The sequence below is a fragment of the Lepidochelys kempii genome, chromosome 9, assembly GCF_965140265.1.
Source record: "Lepidochelys kempii isolate rLepKem1 chromosome 9, rLepKem1.hap2, whole genome shotgun sequence".
Classification (NCBI taxonomy): domain Eukaryota; kingdom Metazoa; phylum Chordata; order Testudines; family Cheloniidae; genus Lepidochelys; species Lepidochelys kempii.
Window position 1 is genome coordinate 81,288,667 of NC_133264.1, and position 26,093 is coordinate 81,314,759.

The 26,093-nt window shown below is 43.9% G+C and overlaps 1 protein-coding gene across 2 annotated transcripts in view; it reads left to right on the top strand.

Moving 5' to 3' along the window:
* LOC140917713 (vascular endothelial growth factor receptor kdr-like) overlaps positions 1-26,093 on the top strand; it is a 182,650-nt gene that overhangs the window by 146,843 nt on the left and 9,714 nt on the right. For both annotated transcript variants that reach the window (XM_073361074.1, XM_073361075.1), the window contains exons 20-29: positions 781-869; positions 2,858-3,023; positions 3,686-3,783; positions 4,784-4,906; positions 5,016-5,127; positions 12,474-12,573; positions 13,179-13,284; positions 15,403-15,527; positions 17,829-17,907; positions 21,128-21,228. In XM_073361074.1, the coding sequence (XP_073217175.1) occupies positions 781-869; positions 2,858-3,023; positions 3,686-3,783; positions 4,784-4,906; positions 5,016-5,127; positions 12,474-12,573; positions 13,179-13,284; positions 15,403-15,527; positions 17,829-17,907; positions 21,128-21,228 (1,099 nt within the window). The remainder of the gene's footprint in view (positions 1-780; positions 870-2,857; positions 3,024-3,685; positions 3,784-4,783; positions 4,907-5,015; positions 5,128-12,473; positions 12,574-13,178; positions 13,285-15,402; positions 15,528-17,828; positions 17,908-21,127; positions 21,229-26,093) is intronic.

Consider the following 26,093-nt stretch of genomic DNA (forward strand, 5'->3'; position numbering starts at 1 on the left):
TTTGTGTGCTGGTTTCTAAAACCCAGCAACCATGCAGTGGAGGCTAATTGCACAGAAATGCAGATTTTATTCTCTCATGGCTTGGGCTGAAATGCAAAAGCACTTGCAAAGATGTCTAAAAACATCCATAGTTGTATAAAATCAACAAATACATCAAACAAAAAAATACTTTGCCCAGGAATAAGAAAGGAAGAAATTGACATGCCCCTTTGTGCTTCCAAAGCCTTTAGATCAAATATCTTTGCAAACTTTTAATTCATCTGGTGTCACAAACAAATCTAAATATGTGTTTGTATTGCCTCCCCTGGCATGAAGTTCTGTACAATACAAAAAGATTTACACAGAGATCAGAAAACCCAGAGGGCTGTTCCACGAAATGGATCCCAACAGAAAAAAAAAAGAATTTAGTAATATGGGGGTTGTATGTTTAATGTTCCTTTTTCTAGAAACGAGAAACAATTTCTTAATATTGGTGTCTGACAGGTAAAGAGGGAGGTAGTAGCTAGGACTCCTGGGTTCTATTCTCAGTTTCCCACCTCTGCCACTGCCTCATAGTGTGAGCCTGGAAAATCACTTCACTTCTTTATTACCCAGTTTCCTCATCTGTATGATGGGGCTTATAATATTTACCTACTTCACAAGGGAAATCATGGGGCTGAATTAACGTTAAACACTTTGTCCTTCTCTAGACCCTTTGCATGGCAGGAGTGCAGAAATGCACTATGCATATGTTCCACTTTTACATCTGTGAAGGTCACTTTGCTTTTGTTCTCTTTGCAGGTCCTTTAATGGTTATCGTAGAATATTGCAAATATGGAAATCTGTCTAATTACCTGAGAGGAAAACGAGGGGACTTTGTTGCATATAAGGTAAAATAAACAACTGGCTTTTTATGCAGTTGCAAGATGGGCAATTCATGATCATTGAGGCTAGCTGCTTACTATTAGGATTTGTTCTCTACTTGCCTTAGATGGGCCTCAGTTATATCTGAAGGCTGGCGCTTCATCAGCCCACCAAATTCCAACTTGTAAGAGGAGAAGGAAGAATGGACTCCTTCCTCTGTAGGGTTTCAGTCCCTGCCTCTCCCTCACCTCCAGCCCATACTGCATAATCAATTGCAAACGCTCATGGAAACAGCACATTCACCATTATGTGACTTGGAGGAGAAAAAAACTGCTCTGATTCCACTTCCTCACCACCAGCCACTAGCTGCTTGAAAGAGCAGTGGATGGTCTCTCTACATTAGGTATGAAAACACTGGTTCCCCAATCCCATCTCCCTCCTCAGCAGCTCACTAGTCTTGTTGTCCCACAGAGGGCTACACAGATTAGCCACCAGAACTGTTATGGGAGAGGTGAGGTCAGTCCCCTCTTTCCACGAGAAGACTAAATACGACACTCGGATAGCAGCTTTGAGAGCCTGGTTGTTTCAAATCTCAGTCTGTCTAAAAATAGGGACCACTGATTCAAATCCTAGCAGGATCAGTGCAGCCTTTGATCCTTCCCAGGTACGACGCAGGTTATTGTGTGTGGGTTTTCCAGATGTCTCTAATATTTGTGGTCACATCTGGCTCTTCATGGACCCTAAAGCACATATGGTAACTGTAGCCAATTAGTTCATTTTATTATCCATTTATTGTTGTGCTGTGTGATGTTATGATTAACTCATATGCTATGTTACATATTATTCATGTATGTCAAATAGATTTAGGTTGTAGGATCAGAGAAGTATAAGATTATTAAGTATTTACGAGTGATAAGTATTTAATGTGTATCTAAGTAAAGCAGGGCTTAAACACAAGGCCTACAAGTAAGGCCTGTAAGACTTCAGCTTAGCTATACCAAGCCATAGACTTAAGAATGCTTGACCAATTTAAGTGACCAGAGAATGACTCTTTGCCAGTAAGATCACAAGACTACTGGAAAGATGTGCCAATAGGTAATGTGGCGGAAAATCAACCACAAGATCACAAGATACCTTATTGCAACATCTTTTACAACATATGTCCTGACCACAGCGTACATATTGTGTGTAGATGCTAATGAGAATAAGAGGAACTACAACCAACCTATGGAAAATAGGGCACCCCAATATTCATGGGGTGTGGAAATATATATAAGGAAAAAGAGGGTTGACACCTTCATGCACATACATAGAGTGTTAAGTGTAGTCAAAATTACAATATAAAAGAGGGTTCCCTGGTTGGATAAAAGTGGGAAAACCCAAGAGACAACCCAGCAGGAACTGTCCCTCTAGCGATGATCTTTTGAGAGGTCCATCGGACACTAGAATATCTCTGAGGATGACTACGGTTATAATTATTGCATAGGTTTTCTTAGGATTTCTATGTGCAGGGGTAATCATCACCTTGCTTGTCACTTTAATAAAACTTATAGTACAGATAAAACTTTGTACTTATGTTTGTGTCTGTGGTCATTACCCTTGGACTTTGTATGTTCCTAGAGCCTCCCAATTTGAGAAAAGCACCAGAGGCAATTTCACTTTGTTGAGCTTGAAATTGCAGCAACCGGAGCCAAACCCATGGCGGTGTAATAGCACGTCACTAAATTCACTTAAATAAAATAAATGGCTACATACCTCATGTAAGAGAAGGGAATTTTCCCTGATGACACAATTCCTCCTCTCACCATTATTGTTTGTGTGCTATAGTGATCAGTTTTGGTTCCCTACCCAGTGCAGTTCCCTGTGTATTATTTGAAAAGTGCTTTTACAAAACACTTATAGGGACGTCGCCATAAGATCCTGTCCCAGCCTCTGCCATGTTGTTCCATTAAATACCCTGAACTGCCTGGGCATCCCACTTCACCAAGGTAAATCATTTCTATTGGATTTTTAGTCCCAGGAGAACTCTGACCAAGCAGAGAAAAGTCTGGATGAGTCCAACAGTGATTTAACAGAGCTGATCAAGAGGCGCCTTGAGAGTGTGGCCAGCACGGGAAGCTCAGCCAGTTCAGGATTCATTGAAGATAAGAGTTACAGTGACTCCGAAGAGGAAGAAGAAGGTAAAAGAAACCTATCTACTCCTGAGTCCATTGTTTCTGACTAAGCCCTGCCCCAAGGATCACTTGCTTTACAAAGTCTCTTCACTTGTTGACAAGTCTTGAAGGTCATGGCAGACTCCAACTAGGTCTACACTACAAATGTTTACTGTCATAGCTATGTCAGGTGGGGGTAGGATGAGGGGTAATTTGTGACTTACATATCTGGGCCAGCAATAACCACTAATGTAGGCACAGTTATGCCACCAACACTGCACTTTTGCTGGAATAACTTGTTTTGCTTGTGGCGGTTGGGGCCAATAGAAGCTGAATGCACAAGAGGCACACTTTCACTAGCTATCCTGGCAAAGCACAGCTAGTGTAGACCTTATGCATTCCCCCTCATGCTCACTACAGAAGGTCTGCAATAACACACATACCCACACCAGCTGCTTCTTCTATGGAAGAGGGACGGTAGCAAAATTTTAGCAGAATGTTTGTGTTGCCAATCTGCTCTTCCAGAAAACTCTTCATCTAATGGAGTTAAAAGGAATGTCCCTTTTTTCCTCCCCAAATATCCCTCTTTATGTGCTCTCCAGGATTTGAGAGGTACGGTTAATGCTAGAGGTCTTTCAGCTGTCTAGCCTTCTCCCTCTAGGTTCTCATGTTTCTGTGGTCTCTTGTAGATGGTGAGGATCTGCAAAAGCGACCACTGACCTTGGAGGATCTGATTTGCTATAGCTTCCAGGTGGCAAAAGGCATGGAGTTCCTGGCCTCCAGAAAAGTGAGTTCTATTTCTGCGCCACTCCTCCTTCTTATGTCTTTGTCATTCAATAAACCACAAGAGATGAGCTTCTTTCATAGAGCCATAGCTATTAGAGATAAAGACTAAGTATATTATTGGGCCTGATTCTCCTGTCACTTGTGCTTATTTCACACTATTGTAACTCCACTGAATCTTCTGGTCAAGTAAGGAGTGCCATTGATAGACCTCCAAAGGGAGTCTCCACCAGTCATTGGCTGGAAGCACAGCAACTATGATATGGGACCATAGCTGGACGGCATGAAGAAAAATCAGGCAATGTCATCTGAATTCCATGACGGATATAGAAGAAATCCCTCCTGCCTCCAGGAAGGAAATATCCTTCCACAATGGAGAAAAAACTCTCTGATAACTTCGGAGGAATGTAGTTCTAATCGTTTAGCTTGCCGGTAATTGTTGGTAACTGAATGCCTCACTGTCATTTCAGTCCATAGTCTATAGGTTTTTGAAGAAGTCTGAGTCTAAGCCATGTGCAAAAATATGTTCATAATTGTGGATCTGTCAGATGATTACCATGACAGTACCCAGAAATCAGATTGTGTGCACAGTTTTGCATATGTGCAATCACTCACTTATGGTAATTGCATATGCAAATGTTGGTGTATTGGCCCCTGGGCCTTCTCCTTTCAAAATTTGGCCCATAGAGTTTAATATTTAACTGTGGTGTTTGCAAATCCATTCTGATCTTAGCTGGTCGAGCAGGATTTATTTAACATGAAAAGAGTCTGAAAAATGACCAGCCACCATGTTTCTCAATCTACTTCTTGTGCTGAGTTATTTTCTTTCTATCATATGACAGTATATTTTTGGCAGGCTCCCACACACATTTTCCCACTCCACCCAGGTCCAACAAGAGCTCGTTTTTCTTTCACTTTTCAAAGAGTCTCCAGGCTTTTTACTCCATTAGCAGCCTGATGTTCAGGCAAAACCTCTGATTTCACTTGTCCGCATTTCCTCGCAGTGTATTCATCGGGATTTGGCAGCAAGGAACATCCTTCTGTCGGAAAACAACGTGGTTAAGATCTGTGACTTTGGACTGGCTAGGGATATTTACAAAGATCCTGACTATGTACGGAAAGGAGATGTAAGTGAAAAGGACCTGACCTGCCAATCTTCAATATTACTCCCCCTAGGGAATGGGCAGATTAACAACCACAATAACTGGCCATGGGCCACATCTTTTTCATTCTTAGGCAAGACTTCCACTTAAATGGATGGCTCCAGAGGCTATTTTTGATAAAATTTATACTACGCAGAGTGACGTGTGGTCTTTTGGTGTGTTACTATGGGAAATATTTTCTCTGGGTAAGATCATTTTACACTTTTTTTTAATATGATATTATTGTGCAAAGGGCTTTAACAAAAGAGCAAAGGATACTGATCTCAGCTGGTCTGGTGTAAATTAACAGCAATTCAATGTAAAATAGCAGTTACTCTAGAGTCTAGACTGACAACATTTGGCTCCTAATGCATGTTAAAAAAAAATCCCAGATTTTAAATTTGTAACAATCGATACTAGGAGAGTGTGTGGCAAACACAAAGCAGTGCTGCTCTGGATTGAAACATTTTTTTTTAAAGTGGTGAAAGTTTCCCTGTCAAACTATATTTTCCCATGAGAAGCCTGGCTTCAGATCAGAAACCACACAGCCTATAGGTTGCAGAGAATTACGCTATTGTTGACATAAGGGTCTGACATTGCTAGTGTAGACAGTGAACCACAAGGGAATTTTTGTGCATGAGCTAACAGCTACAATGGCAGCTCTTGCCCCAGGCTTGATTCTGCTTCCCCTCAAAATGCTGATGAGTAAAATCAAACATTGGCTGCAGCCATCATGATCTTGACATGAGAACCCGTGCCAGCCTCCATTAGTCATTTTGGCAGCAAACAGGTAGGAATGTGTATTTGTGTGTGTACACCGCTTGAGAAGGCACAGAATGTTTGGAATGAGGACATCAGTGCTCTGTGTGCTTCATCCTGCCATTAGACAAGACTTCTTAGAAAGCTCAGTCTGGGATCTGGTCCTTACCCAACAGGTAAGGCTGCTAAAACTGAACCACACAATGTCGCTTACAGCCAGTGGGATCCCTCTGTTCCCAAATCCACCTCGCACAGTGGGGCATCTTCTCTTTCCTCAGTGTTGTCCAGTGGCTTCCTAATAAGCATTTCCAAACAAATGAAATCAGTAACCCCATATAGTTAAGCTCCTTAGTTCTAAACAGTCCTGGGTGACCCTCCAATGACTCCAAGTTATAGATTGGCTGGGATTAACATTGAGTCCAAGATGCCAAATTCAGAGCTGGATGCAGAATTCCCCAAAGTTTGGGACTATTCAAATTCAGGGTTTTGGTTTAGCTCATTATGGAGACTGAGCGCTGGCTGCAGTGCTCAGAACCTGTTTTGAACTTCCTTGAAGCTCAGGAGTGTTTTGGAACTCTGGCTTTGGTTTGGGTTCATCTGTAGTTTATATTAACATGCAAAAGAGACACTTCACTGTTTAAAGTCAGGACCAGGAGTTATTGCTTTCTCCAGAGTCTGGATATGTCTCTGCCCTTGTATCGACTTAGAATTATGGTGCTGTAGTGTAACACATCCATGGCTGCCTAGGGGCTTCACAAGGGTCATTCTGCTACATACCCTTGGGAACGTCACAGTGAGAGGAAGGCTAGAACTCAGATCCTTGAACTCTACATGACCCAGCTGTGGCAGCCAGCCAGCAGACCGAGGGAAGTATATTAGCATGTAGAGACACAATTAATGGGGACAGTCACGCTATGGGGGTATCTGCAAAGACCCAAGTGAACTGGCTGTTGGTGAATGGCAACAAATGCTTCAGGAAGCCCCAATGACGCTGGTCTGGAAACACATCCAACCACTCCCAAGAGTGGTGTTGAAACAGGCGTGAAATTCTGTTCACTGGCCTTTTAATACAGAAAGTGTCAAATGAAAGTCAAGAGTAATAATAACAAAATTCAATGAGTAGATTTTTATTCTTCTGTTTTTATTTACAATGCTTTTAAAAATAAATTTAAGTTACTTTCAGACTGCTTGGTTTAAGTAGCCCCTTTTCTCAATTAAGTTGCTTAATTGGGGCCACTTAAAACAAACAGTCTGAAAGTAACATAAACTTAGACTGTCCTTTCTGAAGCCAGAGGAATCCACTAAATTACACCACGATTTGTCCATCCTTAGGACTTCCTATAATCCTGTTATGATGTAGATCACAAACCACTTTCCTCTTTCCATGGCACTGATTCAAAAGCCGGTTGTTTTCCCTAAGAGGGGTTTTCAAAAGGATCATCCAGGCATGTCCATGGTTTGGCACTAGTCACATCTGCAGCTCACATGATAAATTTTAATTAAGGGTTTCTGTCACTGATTGAATCCTCTTATATAAAAGTTTTACAGATCATTGAGGTCCAGAGAACAGAACGTTATTTGTCTTTGCTGCAGGGAATGTTTTGGCTCCCATCCACAGTCACTGCTTTTACTGGGTCCCACAGATTCCGTACCTTTTAAAAAGAAAGATTTTGACTAGAAAAAAATGCAGTTTGGTTTGGACATAGGTCCTGTCAGGGCCAAAAGTTGAATCGGGAAATAAAGCCCTACAAAATTCCTCTGAAAGGATAGGCAGAGTGCATTAGTTCTGTTGATGCACAGGTGAACCTGCAGAGGAAGAATTGCTTATCTTGATATTGTAGCTGGTTTTGCTACTAATTATTTAAATGGGGTCAGCACAGTTGGTGGCAGATAATGTATTTTGAAATCAATTACATGGCACATTACAGAATGTCAGTCTCGCCTGGAATTTAAATTTGCGGGGTTTCAAAAAGCAATCAAAGGTAATTATGTAAACAACCAGCATTTGGTAATGTAACATCAGCATCTTATTAGCCCACTAAAATAAAAGTGAGCTCAAAAAGAGGGTTATTTAATATCCAATGCAAGCCACATCTTTGAATGTTTTGAAGAAGAATTCCCCCAAGGGAAATGTCATGTCATCCGAACCCACATTTTTCCCAGCCTTTCCTAGCAGACACAATCCAAATTATTACACCAATACCAGAGTCCAGATGCACCATAATGATGTGCAGGAGTGTTTTGCTCCATACATTTGAGCTCTGAGCTGGCCCCACTTGGTAGGAGGTCAACCTTGGCCAAAAGGTTGCATATCAAGAATCACTCCTCCCTGCCTTCCTGCCACTCTCTCACCACTGTCCTACAGTGGGTGCCCAAGAATGGCAAGCTTTCAAATGCTGAGGGTTCACTTTGCACATTATAACCAGGTGGAGTAGCTGAGATTTCCAGACCAAGTGAAACTCCCCACCTCCTACAAGCCCCAAACAATGTATGTAAATAAAAACAGGGAAATGACCCCAAATATTCCAAAATTGTTTAGGCTAACAGTGTCCACAGCGCTTACTTACCAGGCTATGGCTTTCATCTTTCCCTTCATGATCCAGCACTTCACCAAGGCCTTGTTCCTTATGATAAACTCTGCTGCAGAGACAATTAGCATAAGGTAGCCAGTGCAGTTTAGCAAAGGAGAGCTGACTTTCGGTCTGTTTGGATTGCTCTTTTGCATGCTGGAATGTACTAAACTTGCAGCGTAAAACAGCTGGGATGACTCATCACTATCTCAGCCATATGCGGCTCCTCCATGTGAAAATCTGCTGGACAGGTCTCTGCTTACAATAGTGTCGAATCACAGAAATCAGAGTTGGAAAAGGACTTCTAGGTCATGTAGTCCCTCTTTTCACAAATGCAGGTTTGTTGCCTGCAGCATGCTCTCCTGTGTATTGTCCACGCTAGGGCTAAATCTCCCAGGCAATGGGATTCTACCCACTTCTCCTGGGAAACTACTCCACAGTCTAAGAGATACTGAAGACCAGCATTAGTAGTCCTCAGAGCTGCCCTGTATGAAGTATAAGATGGACTGTGTGAAGATGGACAGTTCAGCTAGCATGACAGCTCGGAGGGTCGAAGTTCAGAAAACTTGCATACCAATGTATGTCTCAGTCTAGGTATATTCATTCTTACCTATTTCAGGTAAGCGAGTTAATTCATACTCTAAAGACTTCAAAAGCATTCTGAGGTCCGTGGATGAAAGGTGCTGCTGTAACCCACACACCTCCTGGGTGTGGTGTTCTGGCCCATCTAGTGGCACCGAGACCACTTAGAGTGCAATTAATGAGTCTGCTCTATAGCTTAGCTAACAGCCAGTTGGCTTTTAGATCATCTGGTAGAGGCTCATGCACTAAGCTCCAGAGGTCCCAGGTTTGATCCCACCGACCCGGGTCTGTCGGCATTACATTGCCATACAAGCTAAACATTATCATTCTGATTATGACTTTTATTATTCCTGATGTCAGACAAAACTGGGAAGGGAACTATAGATGCACAACAGAAACGAGTCTCACAATATTTCCAACTCAACTAAAACCAGGGAAACCCAAGAACAGATTGTTTTGTGACATTGCTGATGGGATTTCTGTCCCCATTCACAGACCAAAGGACTTCAGATAACTGTGGCCAAGTGACTCTAAGCTGCCATAGACTGCCTTCCAAGCCGATTCAGTGAGCTCTTTGCTACTTCCACAGTGCCAGCCCTGCAGTGCATGCTATCAGGGTTCAAGTGGCAAGGCCCATGCAGTTAAATTATTTGGGGAATAGTCACTTTTTGGTACTCTCTCAATTTCTAATATTTCTGCATGGCTTGTTCCCGCCCACAAGCATGCACTAAATGATGGCATTCCCAAGGTTGAAGAAAACAGGAGATCAGGCAGGAATGTTATAGGAAGTAAACCACATACAGATTCCTCAAGAGCTGGACCCAGATTCAGATTCCATTAAATCCCTGCTGTTCAAAACTGATTAAATGTTCTTCCAAACTCTTCAGGCCAGCCTCAGGGATGCCAGACTATGAAAAGAAATGGCTGTGTTACAGATTACAGCCTCTGCTGGGGAGGAGGGAATTCAGAGGTGCTAGGAGGAGAAGGCGAATTTCATATTCTTTTTCAGGGAAGGGATGGGAATGTTTTTTTAAAGGTAAACTCAGCCTCTTTCTCACACCCCTTTTCTTTCCCCCCAGATGGATGAAAACCTTAGAGAACCCTACAGGGCCTTGGCTGTAGAATCTATGATGTCCAAAAAGGCTCATAGGCCCAGATACTCAGAGATATTTAGGTGCCTAACTCCCACTGATTTCTGGACCTTTGCTTCTACTCCACTATCATAGTTCCCTTGACTTTGTTCCAGCACTGAATTTCACCCAGTTGGCCTGGATCCTTAATAATGAACTAGGGACCTTTTCAGAGCTCTAGGCCCAATTTAAACTCTGGTGTAAGCACGCGCAACTCAGATTGACTCCAGTGGGAGGGATACCCACTAATTTATAGTCCTCTTCAGCCCAGAAAGGTCTCTGAGTCCCTTTGCAATCTGTGTATGTGGTCTTTGGCTGTAATTTCAATCACAAATGCCACCCAACAGGCTGTAGCTGGCTGAAAATTCCCACTCTCCAATTCAGTGAGGGAATAGGATGCGTCCCACCATATATAGAGAGAGTCTCCATCCCTATGTCTGTGCATGTCATAGAACAGCACTGAAGATGATTTGAATTATGTAAAACAGGACAAAATGAGGATTACTCTTTCTGTCGGATGGCTGCTGGGCGACCCATGTGAAATAAGCTGGTGGCGTCAATCCAGTTCCTAGTGCGTTTACATCCAAAAATGCAGTCACAATTGGCACCAAGTGCCTCCCTCCCCTGGCTGGAGGTTAAGGATTGGATGGGCCTGGAGACAGAATTCCCCTAGAAGTGGTTCTTCCGGGTTATGTTTGAGGCACATTAAACAGGGAACAGCAAGGAGGTGGAATGGGGAGTTTGCCCTGCTGCGGGCTGTGATTTCCCTGTTCTGTGGATAAACAAAGGCCTTCCGTCTCCAGGCTGTCAGACCAGCAAATTGAACTAGTATTACATTCACACTGAAACAGAAAACAGGGGTGAAAACCTAGGTGCTATTGGAAGAAAATGAACATTTCTCACAGCAGGAGCATGTCTCTGCTGTGCTTGCTGTTCTGACATCGAATTAACTTCTACAGGGAAAACAAGGGCTAAAACAGGGCAGCTCAGCTCACTTATATACTCTCCTTGCCCTGACAGTTGCATTAAGGAGCATGATTTATTTGTGTGCCTTGGTTTCCTGGTCACATTAGTACAGATGTCATTACTGGAGGCATGGCCTCACAGGCTTCTAATGAGAACAAGGGGAATGTGGTGAGTTGACACAGACATGTTTCCATGCATTTTACCTACAGTGTGTTTGGTTCATCTGCTAACCAATCGGAACTTAACGTAACAAGGGTTTGGACCTTGCCCAGCAACCTTGCTTGGGGTTTTGGTCCTGAGTGAGTGGCATGAGATCATCAAGTGGGGAGTGAGAGCCTTGCACCTCTACCAATTCCTCCACCTCACCAGTAGGGCTGTTGATAGACCCCACAGGGATGTATTCCCGGCCCTCTGGCTCCAGAAAGGTTAATCCACTTAGGTCTGATGCAGGGATCTCAAGAGGCAGAAGCTGAAGTACTTGAGGTTCTTGGGGGAAGAGTAAACTATTTTCTTTCCACCAGTTCCCAGGGGGACCCTAACCTTCAATTTTTCCCCTTCTGTATTTATAATGGGCCAAACTCTGAGGGTTCTTGGTCATTACTCGGTGGAAGTTTTGTCTAAGGACTTCAGGATTCGGCCCAACATGTGCAACACTAACTTGGCTTGAACAAGAGGAAGAAGAGTTCAGTTGCATGTCTGGGCGGGGGGGATTTAGCTGACCTATGGTTCCCATGGCCTTTGTGTCACATGGCTAAAAGCCTACAGCACCCCCCAGCCTTATTCACCTGAGCAGCTAGTTCCATGGATGTCACAGGGACTGAATGGGGCATTACTTTGAAACCAGAATGTATCAAGGTAAACTAGAAGGAACCTTTCTTCTTAACCCAGGAGATTATTTAAGGCATGAAACTGACATGCATTTTGCTTTTGTTCTGCTATGTTTCATTTCTGGGTGATTCTGACCCTGGTTTTAGTATGAATGTATTGCTCAACTTGACCAGAAGCCTGAAGCTAGAGGGAGTTCCTGTTCTAATGACATTTCTAGAACAAAGTCCTATTGGGTGCTACTGTGAACTGAGATGAACCTCCACACCCATTTAGGTTTCATCACTCATCCCTGAAAATATATGTGTATTGTGATCCTTTAGGAGCATCAGAATGTGCCAGAAAATGTAGTGCTTTAGTTGAAGTTATTATCATGAAGGGCTGATATTTAGCAGATGGATGCAATTGGCTTTGGACCTAGAATTCATGTATTTTTTGTGAAGAGCCTAAAGATGACTTTCAGTGGGACTTAGACACATAAGCGTTTTAAGCAATTCAAATCTCTTTTGTAAATCTGGCCCACAATGTTATTTCTACAGTCAAAGGGCCTTATCTCGAGAGATGCTGAGCACCTGCAACTTCCATTGCATCAGCACCTTTTAGGATCAGGCCCCAAATTTCCAGCTAGGCTGGAATGCTCAGCAATCACCATTGCTGTTTTGAATTCAGATGGACAGTGACCAAGCCAGCTGAGGTCACCCTCTCTGTCTGTGCCTGCAGGTGCCTCACCATACCCAGGAGTGCAAATTGATGAGGACTTTTGCCGCCGCCTCAAAGAAGGAACACGGATGAGATCGCCAGAATATTCCACTCCAGAAATGTAAGAGTTCTACTCCCGGCCATGGACAACAGACAATTTAACCATCGTAACAGGGACTTTGATTTGTGTGTTGAGGTAGGGGGAGGGTTTGTCAGATTGTCTTTCTTGTACCCCATTTATTAAATTTTGGGGTTGTGCCTACCCCAGGCTCCCTGACACCATAGACCAATAACAACAAACCATCAAGTCAACTGTAGGGCCAAGCCGTCGATAGGGCAAAGGGGTTAACAGATCATTTCAGGCTAGTTGTGTATGAAATCTCAGTTCAAGGAACTATCATATTTGTTTGATTTCCAGTTTTGTGGGAGTGTCTATGTAGCTGTAATTGTAACCTGCTTTCAGCCACATCAGCAGGGCCTGCGACCAAAGTTAAACTAGCTCAGTGTAAACAACTTAGAGAATTGATTGAAACACAAGTATGGAGTGAAAAGACATGACTGGGAGTGTAATGCAATGCTTCTGAACACAGGGATCTGATTTGTCACCTCCATTGGAGGTATCAGGTGGGAAGTCATCTAGATGAGGATGGAGACAAGCCGCAGCACAAAGAAATGGTTTGGAAACACAGACTGAGTTTCTCTTTAAATCCATGTGTTTTTCCGTAGCTACCAGACTATGCTGGATTGTTGGCATGGAGTTGCCACAGAGCGGCCCACCTTCACAGAGCTGGTTGAACGCTTAGGAGACCTCCTCCAGGCAAACGTGCAACAGGTACAGCTGTGCGACTGGTTTGTCACATGTGTGCAGAGATGATATCCCAGGGTTAAGCACCAATACAAGACAAGACTTCACATCACCACAAAGAACACAGTGAAAACGGCTATTGGTGTGAGGGTAGGAGTGGAAAATGCTACATATTCAAAGGAGATTTGGGTTAGAAAATGAGACGTTTATCCATCCACAACTAGCAGAAACTTACAGTACATTGATTTTAAAAAGGCTTAGTTGCCCCTAGAGGAACAATAGCTCTTTATCTCACAAAACATTTTAATTAGTTTTCAACACTGCAAACTGCCAGTAGCATAGTTCTCTTCCTACAATTGGTCTGAACTCTCTCTCTCTCACCCCACCCCCCGGCCCCATTTTTCTCTGTATTTAAGCTCATTGTTACTTTTAGGAACTTCAAAATGAAGCCATTTAAGGCTCAAAGAGTCAATTACATAATTGTCAATTTCATAATAGTTAGATCAACTTTTTTCTCTCCATTTAAAAAAACCCCAACACCTCCATTATGTAACTGTCAATTCCATTATAAGAAGAAATCAAGCTCTCTCTGCTGGCCCCTTCCCTTTTGGAAACTCATAAATCAGGGAAGCTACATTGAAAGACACTTGTTTTGCAATGTGCAAAAGCTGGGAAGAGTTTGTGAGCCTTATGCTGCAAGCAAAGGAAATTAAAGGGAACTCAGGAATCATGATAAGGGACAAGGCAGTTAATTACGCCTCAGAATTAAAATCAAGGGAAGGGAATTTTGATAAATGGATTTAAGAAGACAAGGAGCCACTTCTACAGATAATTGTAATAATTAGCACTTGCTGCTGAGAATTCATAGCTTACTTAGGTAGGTGCTGAATTATATTAAGGATGCAGTGGCAACTGCTGTAATGAAAGCACAGGAAATAAAGTGGTTTAAGGCTGCAATAATAAGGAATGGCTGTCATTAGCTGCAACTGCTCAATTTGAACAGAAGCTCATAGGCTATAAATAGGCATTACTCATTTCAAATTCCCAGCTCTGCGATAGCCACACATGCGGTCTGGGTCTGGGTCTGGGTCTCTCCTTTCCCATACATAAACATGGGGCTTTAACATGGATTTGGGTGTTTTGAGTCCCATTACACTGAGCCCATGGAAATCACCAAAGATGCCAAGACATTGAAAATGTAGTTGCGTGCCTAACTGAGAGACCCTATAAGAACGGCCATACTGGGTCAGCCCAAAGGTCCATCTGGCCCAGTATCCTGTCTTCCGACAGTGGCCAATGCCAGGTGCCCCAGAGGGAATGAACAGAACAGGTAATCATCAAGTGATCCATCCCCTGTCACCCATTCCCAGCTTCTGGCAAACAGAGTCTAGGGACACCATCCCTGCCCATCCTGGCTAATAGCCATTGATGGACCTCTCCTCTATGAACTTATCTAGTTCTTTTTTGAGTGCCCAACTTAACTGAGGCTGATTGGGGCATAATAATAAATAATACTCGTAGGAAATAATCGGCTGAAGGTTTGTCCAGGATGCAACAGGGGATCCCTGTAAAGCCAGCTGCTTTCTAATGGATGTGAACATCTTGGTGTCCCCCAAGCCAGAGATCACTCAATGTTGCTGCATGCTCAAAAAGTTTAGTTTTCCAAGCAGACGCATTAGCACCATCGGCAGAGCTGTTGTTGCTATGAGGGAAGAAGCTTGAAAAAGATGACCTAGAATGCGAGGGCACCTGGAGGTCTTGCACTTTGCTGTCATGATTGATGAAGCAATGCTAGTGCTCAGATGCCTCCAAGGGAGGATCTACACAAAGAGCAACCAGAACTGGAATTTTCATTCATTCTTCATAGTGGATCTCTCCAAAATGAAAGATTTGCCTTGTGGAAAGACAACAGGATAGTGAATGTTGAGCAAAGCCCTTAACACTGGATTTAGTGTATTGCAAAGAACTTTGTGACTGCGTTAAAGAAATAATCAAAAATAAAACAAATAGCCACATGGCTTTCGTAGTGCAGAGCCCTGCTCAGAAAATAGTTCCAGTAGAGCTTGATAGCCAATAATGTCCGGGACATCAGGAAGAATAACTGACTTCCTGACTGGTTTTCTCTTTCTTCTGTTAATTATTTAGGATGGTAAAGACTATATTCCACTGAACATCACATTATGCCCTGATGGAGAATCTAACCCAAAGACCTGCCCAGTGGAAGAAAACTTGAGCAATTGCATTAATCGCTGGAGTGCATTGGGAATAGGGTACGGATACTGCTTTCTTACTTTGGTTTCAAGTTAAGACTCTAGACAATTAAGAAAGTCAAAGCTGGAAAGTAGTTTAAGCCTGCAGGTAAGTGCATGGATCACCACAGTTTGGCATATGTATTGTCTTCTCTGCCTACCAGCATTTATGGTGGAGTGGAACAGGTCTGCTTATGGTTCCTGGGTTCAGTCAGCACTAGGCTAGGGGCAGGGCCTTCCCTGGTTGAGGGCTCTTGCTTTTGAAACCCTTTCCCAGGGGTCAGCACCACCATGCTGCACAACAGACACTTGACAAAATTACTGGACTAGTGACGGACATTGGCGGGGGATAGGAGAGGGCTCTGGGCTGAGACAGGGGGTTGGGGTGTGGGAGGAGGTACAGGTTCTGGGCTGAGGGTGCAGGTTCTGGGGTAGGGCCAGAAATGAGGGGTTCAGGGTGCAGGAGGGGGCTCCAGGCTGGAGCAGGGGGGTGGGATGCAAGGGGGTGAGAGTTCAGGCTGGGGGTGCAGGCTCTGGTGTGGGGCCGGGGATGAGGGTTCAGAGTGTGGGAGGGGGCTCTGGGCTGGGGCAGAGGGTTGGGGTGTGGAGGGGGTGAGGGCTCTAGCTGGGAGTGCAGGCTTTGGGGTGGGGCTGGGGATGAGGGTTTTGGGATGCAGGAGGGTGCTGTGGGCTGGGATCGAGGGGTTCAGAGGGCAGGAAGGGGATCAGGGCTGGGGCAGAGTGTTGGGGCCCGGGAGGGGGGCTCAGGGGTACAGGCTCCAGGTGGCACTTACCTCAAGCAGCTCCCGGAAGGAGCGGCATGACCCCCCTCAGGCTCATACAGAGGCATGGCCAGGAAGCTCTGCACGCTGCCCTGTCTGCAGGCACCGGCCCCACAGCTCCCATTGGCCATGGTTTCTGGCCAATGGGCTGGGAGCCGCAGAGTCAGCGCTCGTGGGGGAGGAGGGGAAGTGGCAGCGTGTAGAGCCACCTGGCCGCGCCTCCACCAGCAACAGCAGGGATGGGGAGCCGCCTGAGGTGAGCACCCCCCTCGGACCTCAAAAATTTTACCATGGATGGACACTTGTGTCCGTCTAAAGACATGTTGCCGACCCCTGCCCCTTCCCCAAAGTGATTTGCCACATTGGCTGCCTTTAGGGCAGGCTTTCAATCCCATGTGTTTTAGATGGACCATCCTCTCCTGAAGCTCCCACTCCTGTGATTTCAGTTTCAGTCCCCCACATGCTTGTATCAGTTGGCTTTGAACACTTTTCTGGGGAAGAGGGGTTTGCTTTGAGTGTCACTGAGTTTCCCTCTGTGCCTTAAACTTTGGTCCTGTCTAAAGATGGACCAAGGAAGCTGGACATTGGGTTTTTCAGAAACAAAGCTAGGGATAGTTGGATCCAGCCTCTCTCTTATCTGAACCACCAAGGTTTTGGGGCGTTATAATAACACTTTGCAAAGCTTCCAGTTCTGGCCCTGCTCTCATTTTGCTTTAATAAATATTAGGTCTGATTGGCTCTTTAACTGGTTTTCAGTGTTTTGTATTTAATAAACTCTTGGGATTGGCTAGCGGCTTTAGAAGCCACTGTCCTGTGGGACGCAGACTGGCTCGGACGGGCGCTGCATTCTGTGTGTGGAGGAGGCAGGCAGCTGGCATGCCTTGCTGGGCGCAGTGGAAGTGTACTCCGCAACTGCTATTGCACTTAAGGTGTTGCAGCTCGCGCTCCCACCAGCATTGACCATGGTCTGCCATCCGTATAGAAAGGGAAGGATCAGGAAACGGAGGGGACATATATATATCCCTGTCCTGTCCTTTGTGATGTCTGCTAATGATGGTGGTGTGTGGCCATATGACTTTCCCCTGGTAGGCCAAGAGAATCCAGAACCTAGCCCTTATCCTATAATTTAAAATACTATGGGTTGTCCATGTCACTGTCCCTTTTTATCTGAAGTCCTGATAGTGTGGATTTTGTCAGCAGCTCCTGGGTGGGGGGGTCTCATTTTATAACTCATATATGGATACTGCTTGTCGGAGCCCTACTAACTGGTTACAAGATGTAGAAGAAAATCTAAAGAAGGAACCTCACTCGGGTCAGGGATATTGTTTGAGCTACAGAGCCAGGTCAGCAGCCACTTGGGAAAGAAGGAAAGTTACAGGGTCATCATGAATGGTTCATAGAACCATAGAATATCAGGGTTGGAAGGACCTCAGGAGGTCATCTAGTCCAACCCCCTGCTCAAAGCAGGACCAACACCAACTAAATCATCCCAGCCAAGGCTGATGATTGTGTGCTGATCTCTCACCCTTCTCCTTTTCAGTAATAACAGTAAGAAGAGACCGCTGAGTGTGAAGACATTTGATGAGGTGCCAGTGGAGAAGCAGAAAGTAATGAATGAGGTAAGCGAGGTGAACACATCCCCTTCCAGCAGGTTTGCAGGCCTGCTGTCATCAGGGACTGAAAGAGTTTCTGGAGCATGTGTGTGCTTCATTCTGGGAGAGGGGACAGAAACCCCAATGGGGATTTGGCCCTGGATCCAGGAGGGCAAAGGGGATCCTGCACTTTGTTTCATGGAGCAATTCACATGGAGGCTAAAAGCATGATTACTCCAGCTCTGCTCAGTGCCAGGAACTTCACGTGGCCTCTTCTGGGGTCACAAAGCACCTAGTTGTCTCTCTTCTCCATCCATATAAAATAACTCAAGAGCTTCTTTTGTAGTTCAGCTCCTTGTGAACTTCAGTATAATTTCTCCCCATGCTTCCTGCCTTAGAGTCAGAGCCACTGGCACCATAGGGCAACCCCTGTCTGCTCAAAAACTCAACAGCAATAAGCCTTCAGGTGAACATCTGGCTGAGGGAGAGGGTGAGCACCCACAGGCTGTGGAGCAAGTAAAGGTCAGGGAGGATGCACACATTTTTGTCTCTTCCTATGGCCCATATGCTCTCCCAGGCAGGGAGTGCTCTCACGCTCGCTTGCTCTCCCCAGCCTGCATGGTCCCCTGTGCAGGGAGTTTCTTCTCCAACTGATGAATATATACTCTCCTGGGAAGGGTGAGGTGTCCATCTACAGTTGATCCTAGAAAGCAGATCTCTAGTCCACCCTCTTGCCAGTGCAGAACTGTTACCTGTTATTTCCTCTTCCTTTGCCATATTCAGTTTCTAGAACTCCATCCCTATTCCACAGTCTTAGGGATCTGTAGGGTAAGAATTCCTGTGAGCTGCTATCTGCTCCCTCTACAGATCTGTCTCTCTGGATCACACAAGTACTTTCACTGGACAGACAGCTCTCACAAATAGGTGGCCAACTGCCTGCATCTGCAGCCCTTTTCCAAAGACCTCATCATGAGGGGCATGTCTAAAATCAGTACATATTTGGTGGTACTATTTTTCCTACATATAGGAAAGAGGGTGACATTAAAATTAATGGCAGAATTAAAGTTGTATTGCAGTGGATATCTTAGATAAGTATAGCCCTTGTGTCATCCGCTTTACTACTGAGTGCACAAGGATTAGTGCCAGTGCATTAAATGCCAAAGGAATTAATACTGATTAGGTCAGTCTTTCAAATAGTTCAAAGGGCACAACCACATCTTTCCTGCATTAATGCTCGTGACCTGTAGTTTTTTAATTCGTTTTCTTGTAGTTGTTTAAAGGTACTATGAAAGCGGCAATTCAGATAAATATGTGGTTGAAAAATAAATTATGGGGTCACTTATTGTTAAAATATAAACCTGGCATGAAATCCTTGCCACTTATTTCAGTGGGGCTGGGATTTCACCCCATAAATTTAAAAAAATAAAAACAATCACGTTTTCTGACTTGTGTTACTACCCCCCGAGAACAGTCTGATTTTCTGCTCGCTCTGAATGCCACTTGTTCACTTTCCCACTTCCTCAGACGGCAGACTGATCACAGGTTCATTCCCATTTCTAGTTAGTTTCCCTTTTTGGTTCAGGTACACAGCACAGCTGCTGTTGGTGCCCTTTTCAGAACTGAAGGGGAGTATTTAAGTTGTAAAGAATTTCTCCCCCAACCTCAAAAAACCCACCTGTTTTCATTTAAAATTTTTAAAATTTTTATAGTTATTTGGAACAGGGACCATGTCTACCTGTTAATTTATGCAGAACCTAGCGCACTAGCAAACTGGCCCTATTCATGGCCTCTAGACATAAGCTTAGTGCAGACAATAAAAATGAATAATAATTAACAATCATAGCTTTTGAATCAGAGCCCCCTCCCTTTTATTTTAACACCACTTTATCTTTTAGACCTAAACTTCACAACTCCGCAGGACAGATGAAAGATTTTTTTTGTCCACTTGAGTACAAAGAAGGAGCCCTGCAAGATATGTTTACTGTGTCATACTCCTTGCAAGGAGTTTGTGTGGTCTAATCTGGTACCACGCTTACAGTTTCTTTAGTTCAGTAAGAAGTGTTTCTAATAGGGAGAGCAATTCTAGAAGGTATTTAAGATAGCATTTATCTCAGGAGACCTATAAATGGATGTGCACTTTATAAACCTTCATTCAGATTTCAGCTCCACAATCTAGAAGGTACCCCTACATCATGTTTAATAACAGATTTCAAGTTTAAAATGGCAAAAAGCTTCTTCTTGTGATATGTGTACGTAGAATTTCTCTTTAAAATACCAGAAAGCCAAAATAGGAAAGAAGAATCGTCAGTTATGTTTGCTTTTTTTATTTGACACAATCTTCCCTCACTATTAATGTCTTTCCGTCTGTATACATTATTTCAGCCCTGGGCATATCATTGCATTTTATGGCCGTTTTAAAACTGATCAATAACATTTTTAACTCCATAAAAACAAGGCAAATTTTCAAAGGCCAAACAAAAAGTACCAAGGGGCCCAGATGGCTAAGCGGAATGGTAATGTAGGCCCCAATTTAGCAAAGCACACAAACATGAACTTAACTTCAGAATCAATGGGCATTATGGAAGAGCTGAAAGTTGTGTGTGTTGTTAAGTGCTTTGCTGTATAGAGGTGAGTTTTTAAAGTACGGGTGCCGGTGCTTTTGCTGACTGGGGGCCATAATACAGAGCGTTAGTGCTGTAGGTTGTTGATTTGAGTCCAACCCAGCTTGGCAAATGCCCATGTGAAGACTCTTTGGTGCTGTGTGTGGAATGTGTTGGTAGGTCTCACTCCAGCTCCTAGTACACTAATGTGTACCTAAAGGGAAAAAAAAAGAATCACCTCTACAAATGACTTCCTTGTTGGCAGTCAGTGCCTGAGGGACCGGTAACTGAACTGGCCTTGGAGCCTCAACCCCACGTAGGGGTGGCCTCTCCAGGGATGAGGAAACCTGGCACTGCTCCTGCCTGGGCTTCACCTGCTTTGTGGACAAATGAGGGAATTCAGCCTGCAGGACTGAGAGTCTGGCCCCTATCACAGCACAAAAAAATGCTTCAGAAGAGTAAGTGAGAGAAGGATAGACTCCAGCTGGACCTTGGTGTTTGAACTGGCCCCTTTGCTCTTCCTTCTCCGGTGGCTTTCATTGCTGCCCAGTACAAACTCTCCATCACTTGCTGTGAATGCGGCAGAGCTGCAGTGCTGTCCTTTGCAGTTACCATGTTACTGATGTCCCGTTCCTTTCACTCTACAGGAGAGCGAGTCGGATAGCGGGATGGTGCTGACATCGGATGAGATGAAAAGCCTGAAGAGGCTGGAAATTCGCTCCTGGCCTTATGGGATTATGGCTCTAGCGTGAGTACTTTGGGAACATTTCTTTGGAGTCAGTGTCCTGTCCAGAAAAGGTTGTTAAAAAAAAAAAAAGCTTCTGATTCCAAATGGAACACTTAGTCTGCAGCGCCAGCAGCTCGGGGCTTCAGGATTACAACAGAAAGAGGATGGTTAATACAGTTCAAACTGAAGAGGCGCAGTTCAGTTTTGGTCACAGCATAGAGAAAAGAGGTACCAGTTTGCATATAAAACACAGTCCCAGACTTCTGAAAAGAAAGCTGTTCCTCTAGCGGGGCTTTCATACATGTGTTTCCCTGCTCACAGTGTGAACATTAATTAGTCAGATGAAGCTCGAAAACCAATTTCATCAACCTCAGCACAGGATGCGCCACTAATCAAATTAACTCTTTTTCCAAAGGAGAAGCTGCCTCATGCTTCTGAATCATCATATTCAAAGAGGGGTCAGGCTTTCAAATAAAGTTGGTTTATTTCAGGGTCTAACCCCTAAGAGCCACAAATGTGGTGCAAGTGGCAAACATAATATGGGAGTATAAGGATAGTGAATATATTAGGAGTATGTTAACGTTTCCCTGCCTCTTTCTAATGTTCCTATTTACGGGTGGGACAATTTCGAGAACTAGCCAAACTTTATAGTACCAGAGACAAGCAGAGGAAAAGCCCTTATAAATATGTCAGTGCCTACCAGACCTATGTCAGCCTACTGTGGACGTAAAGGATGAGATGGATCTTTCCAGAACACTAGTGATGAAAAAATGAGAAAATTGGGATAAGCACTAAAAGGCTTGTATGTGTTTCAGAACCAAGATCTCCAGACTTCCTTCTCCATGACAATCCCCTCGTCCTGTCCTTCCCTCTTCCCACGGTCGCCCACTTAAGTCCCCAACACCCTCTCACTCTCCCGTCTGCTACTATCAGGAGCCTATCGATCAGTCTTTGCAGATTTGGGTTCCACATAGGGATTGGGCCAACGTGGAACAGGGGTGTTTGTCCACTCATAGCAAAGGCCATTAAAACCGATCACACTAGAATTGTATTTTTCAGAAAGCAAACAGCCTTTGGCTTCTTGCTCTGCATCTCCCTGCAAAGAACAATCAGGCATTGTTGGGGGGGAGCACGCCTGGGGGACTGAACAGGTCTTTTCCATCTCCACTCTTATAAAAAAAGTCCTATAGAAAATATTAACCCTTATATAGGTTTTTGGAGTCAGCCTACAGAATCTAATAGAGAATAGTATCTCTGCTACAGAGTTCTTCAAAAGAATCTGTGGCAAGGATCTCATTCTCTGTTCAGTTAGTTAGGAATTGACAATGAATTTCAACCAAACTGCTTGGAGTTTTCTGTAAGACCTATACTGTAGTATCTAAGACAGATAGAACCCTATTGACTTGGCTTCTCCCTATTAAATTCAACACAGCTTGTCTACAATGGTATTTTCTACAATTCCCCACAGAACACAGTTGACCTTCTTTGTGAGGTGTGGTATATCGGGAGAAGCTTGCACTGCTTCTGTATAGTGTTAGCAGGCTCATTTCAGAGAGTGCACAGTCGGAGCGCAACAGTCAGTACTTGAGAGGGACTACTGACTTGCTCCTGACAGACAGACAGAGAGGAGGGATGACGGAAGCTTGCCTTGGCTTTTCACACTTCAGCTCCATGAAGTCCCAGTTATCGTTCGGAGGAGTAGACTCAGTCTGTGATATGTGATAAAAGTTACAGAGCAGGCTCATGTTATCCTTGCAGAACTGATGTAAGCTTTCAAATTCCGCTTGTCCTGCAGGAAAGGAACTCAGTGTGTTCAGCAGAATTCATTCTGCAGGACAGCGGGAGAATTAAGGACCCAATATTGTACCTAAAAAGGGACAGCAGGCATCCTCACAAAGTTCTGTGTCTACATGCACACAAGGGGTGGATGCATTGATTCAAATAAAACCTGCCCTCCCCTGATGATATTTGCCCATTTTTTTAGAATCATGTTTGAATGAAACTTTTTTGTTTCTGAGATTCAGAAGTGTTCAGATGAGTAGCTGGTGGATTTTTCTTTCCTGCCCCTTCAGGTTTTCAGCAGACATCGGAAGCACCAAATTCCCACATGCCAGGCTGCTCTCTAATGGCATTGCCATTCAGAAGCAAACACATTAGAAACCCCAGAAGTGAATTTATTCTCGTGAGATTTCCAGCCCAGCTCTGTAAAGGTTCAAGCCTCAAATAAAACTTCTGAACTGGACACTGGACCAGATCCTGAGTTAGTGTCAATTGGTTTAATTCCACTGACTTCATTTAATATATGCTCCAATTAAATATCCCCAGCTGGATATCTGGTCTTCTAAATCCAGATCTTTTTTGGTATTCCATTTGTAACTGTAGACCAGGTACTTCCTGTGTCAACCAGTCCACACATGGGCATTTGGATAGAAATCTAATCTAATCTAGAGCCAAGGCCTGCAGCAAGCAGCATCCATACCCACCTCATTCTCAGGACTCCGGCAATCTCATGGCGGACAGAGGAGTGTTTGTCCTTGGCCTGTTTTTCCATTCAACATTCGAAGTTCACCCCAGCTGAGAAGATCCTTTTGCCAGACTCTTTTTTTAAACTATCTTGCAGAATCTCTGTGGCCCAAGTGGTATGTTCATTTAGATATTAATTATGGAAGGTCTTGGCATCCTTTCATTTCAGGACAAGTCATCCCTTGATCCTACACGCCCGTAACATGAAAAACATCCCTGAGAAGCACTTGTAATATTCTCCAAATGGCTTGGAGAGGTCAGAGAAGAGTGTTAGTTTAGTGGGGGAGATAATGTCACCCTTGTTAATTGTGTATCTCTCTCTATCAAAAACATTTACCCTGGACCCATTTCAAACAGTCATCCTCTTCTTACCCAAAATCTTTCAAAGGCTTAGCATGTTTTCTAAACCAGGGTGGCTGCGTTTATTATTTTTTGCCGAAATCTCACTGTTTATTTGTCTTGCATTTGCTTGCTCTGTCAAGTTGAAAAGTTGGCAACACTACTTGCTGGTGTCAAGAGTTTACTGAGGCTGAATCTGATACCTTGGGCCTGGGAATCCTGTTAGACAAGTAATAACTATTTCTGAAGTCAGAAGCATTTTACGTTGGCTTTATGAGAGCAAAAAAGGGACTACATCTAAATCAGCATTCGAGGAAGTGTGGGACATAAGGATGAGGATAGAGTGTCAGGTTTCATCTTGTAACATTAATATGCCAGCACCAAGCACTGCTTTAAAATCCTCCTGGAGACTCTTTAATCAAGTTATTATTAAGATCTATAGCAGGCTTGGCTTTTGCTTGGGTATGGGGTTTGTTTGGGGGTTTTATTGTCTGATCTAATGACGCTCGGTTGCTCTTAAAAAATTAGTCGGGCTAATCTTGGCTGAGCACCCTGACCCCACCTGACTGGGTCTCAGCTGATGTGCTGCAGGCTCCGAGATGCAGCATCCAGCTCCTGTCACTGAGGGCTGTGCCTTTACATTACAATTACAGGACACAAGTGTTTTGTAGTATGGTCCTTTGACAAGTTTCTACTAATAGAGTAGACAGGCCCTTAATTATAAACCTATCAACTCCCTCTGTGGGTATTTACAATTTACAAAGAGGGTTTAGGCACCAGGGTATGGGCACTGTAGAAAGAAAGCCTGAAGGCATGATTAGCATGTCCCCATGAGTCACTGGTTAGCCAAGCTATATATTTGCTTTCTTCTAATCTTCCTTCATAAGTTAGTTCCTCCAGTGCCTTAATCATTTTTGTTGCTCTACACTTAAACCTCTCCAGTTTGTAGCCATCTTCCTGGTGCAGAGGAGCCCAGAACTGAGTGTATAATGTGTGCTAGGCACAGTCTCACAAGTGTATCATGTGGGTGTGAAACAAGTGTTTCCCCAACTAGCACTGAATACAAACTTGCACCTGAGAAAAGTGGCACTTTTCGTGTTTTGAGTGTGGAAATGGCAGTGTTCAGATTCCACCACCACCCTTCTCAAAATGTAACAAATTCCTACAGGCACAAATTCAAGAATTTTTGTATTGGTCCCTGTATAAGATGTTACTGTCTTGGGCCAATTTCAAAATGTATTTTAGGTGGAACTCACCCTCCCCACACAGTCCTCCCCACTGGACTTGATTGAGATATTCAGCATTATGAAGGGCATAGTGAAAACTAACCAGTCCCTTCTTTCTACTCTCTCCTTTCATAGGAGAAGAGGTCATTTAAAAGTAAAGGTTAGTGAAGGCAGAATCAATAAAGGAAAATACTTCTTTAGGCAGCCAACCTAAAGGTCAACCTGTGGAATTCACTGAGGTAAATACTGTGGCTGAATTTTAACAGGATTAGGTCATTGTATGAACCATTATTAACATTTGTAGCTACGTAATACTATGAGTAGTTAAATCTCATCATGCTTTGGGCCTTAAACTATTCACCTGTGTGGCTCAGGAAGGATTTTTCCCTCCCATGCAACATTGCACAATTGACTCGGAGCATAATTATAAGAGGGGTTTTGCTTTCCTCTGAAGCAATGGGTACTGGCCACTACTGGAGGCAGGATGCCAGACTAGATGGACCAACTGTCTGATCCAATGTGGCAGTTTCTATGTAGCAAATGAGATTTCAAGGACAGTCAGAACAAGGAAACTGCAGCCTACCACTACAATATATATTCCAAGCATATGTACATTTCCCTCCTGCTGAGCAAGAAAAGACTATATTTACTGACATTTCATTCTAGAGCATTAAAAGGTAAAATGTAAAGACCTCTGGATTGTTTTAATTTAGGACATGCATTTTGCATGAAAGGAACATTTCTGAAAGTTAATTGCATTTCAATTTGCCATAGATGGTTAATCACAGAACTCACTTC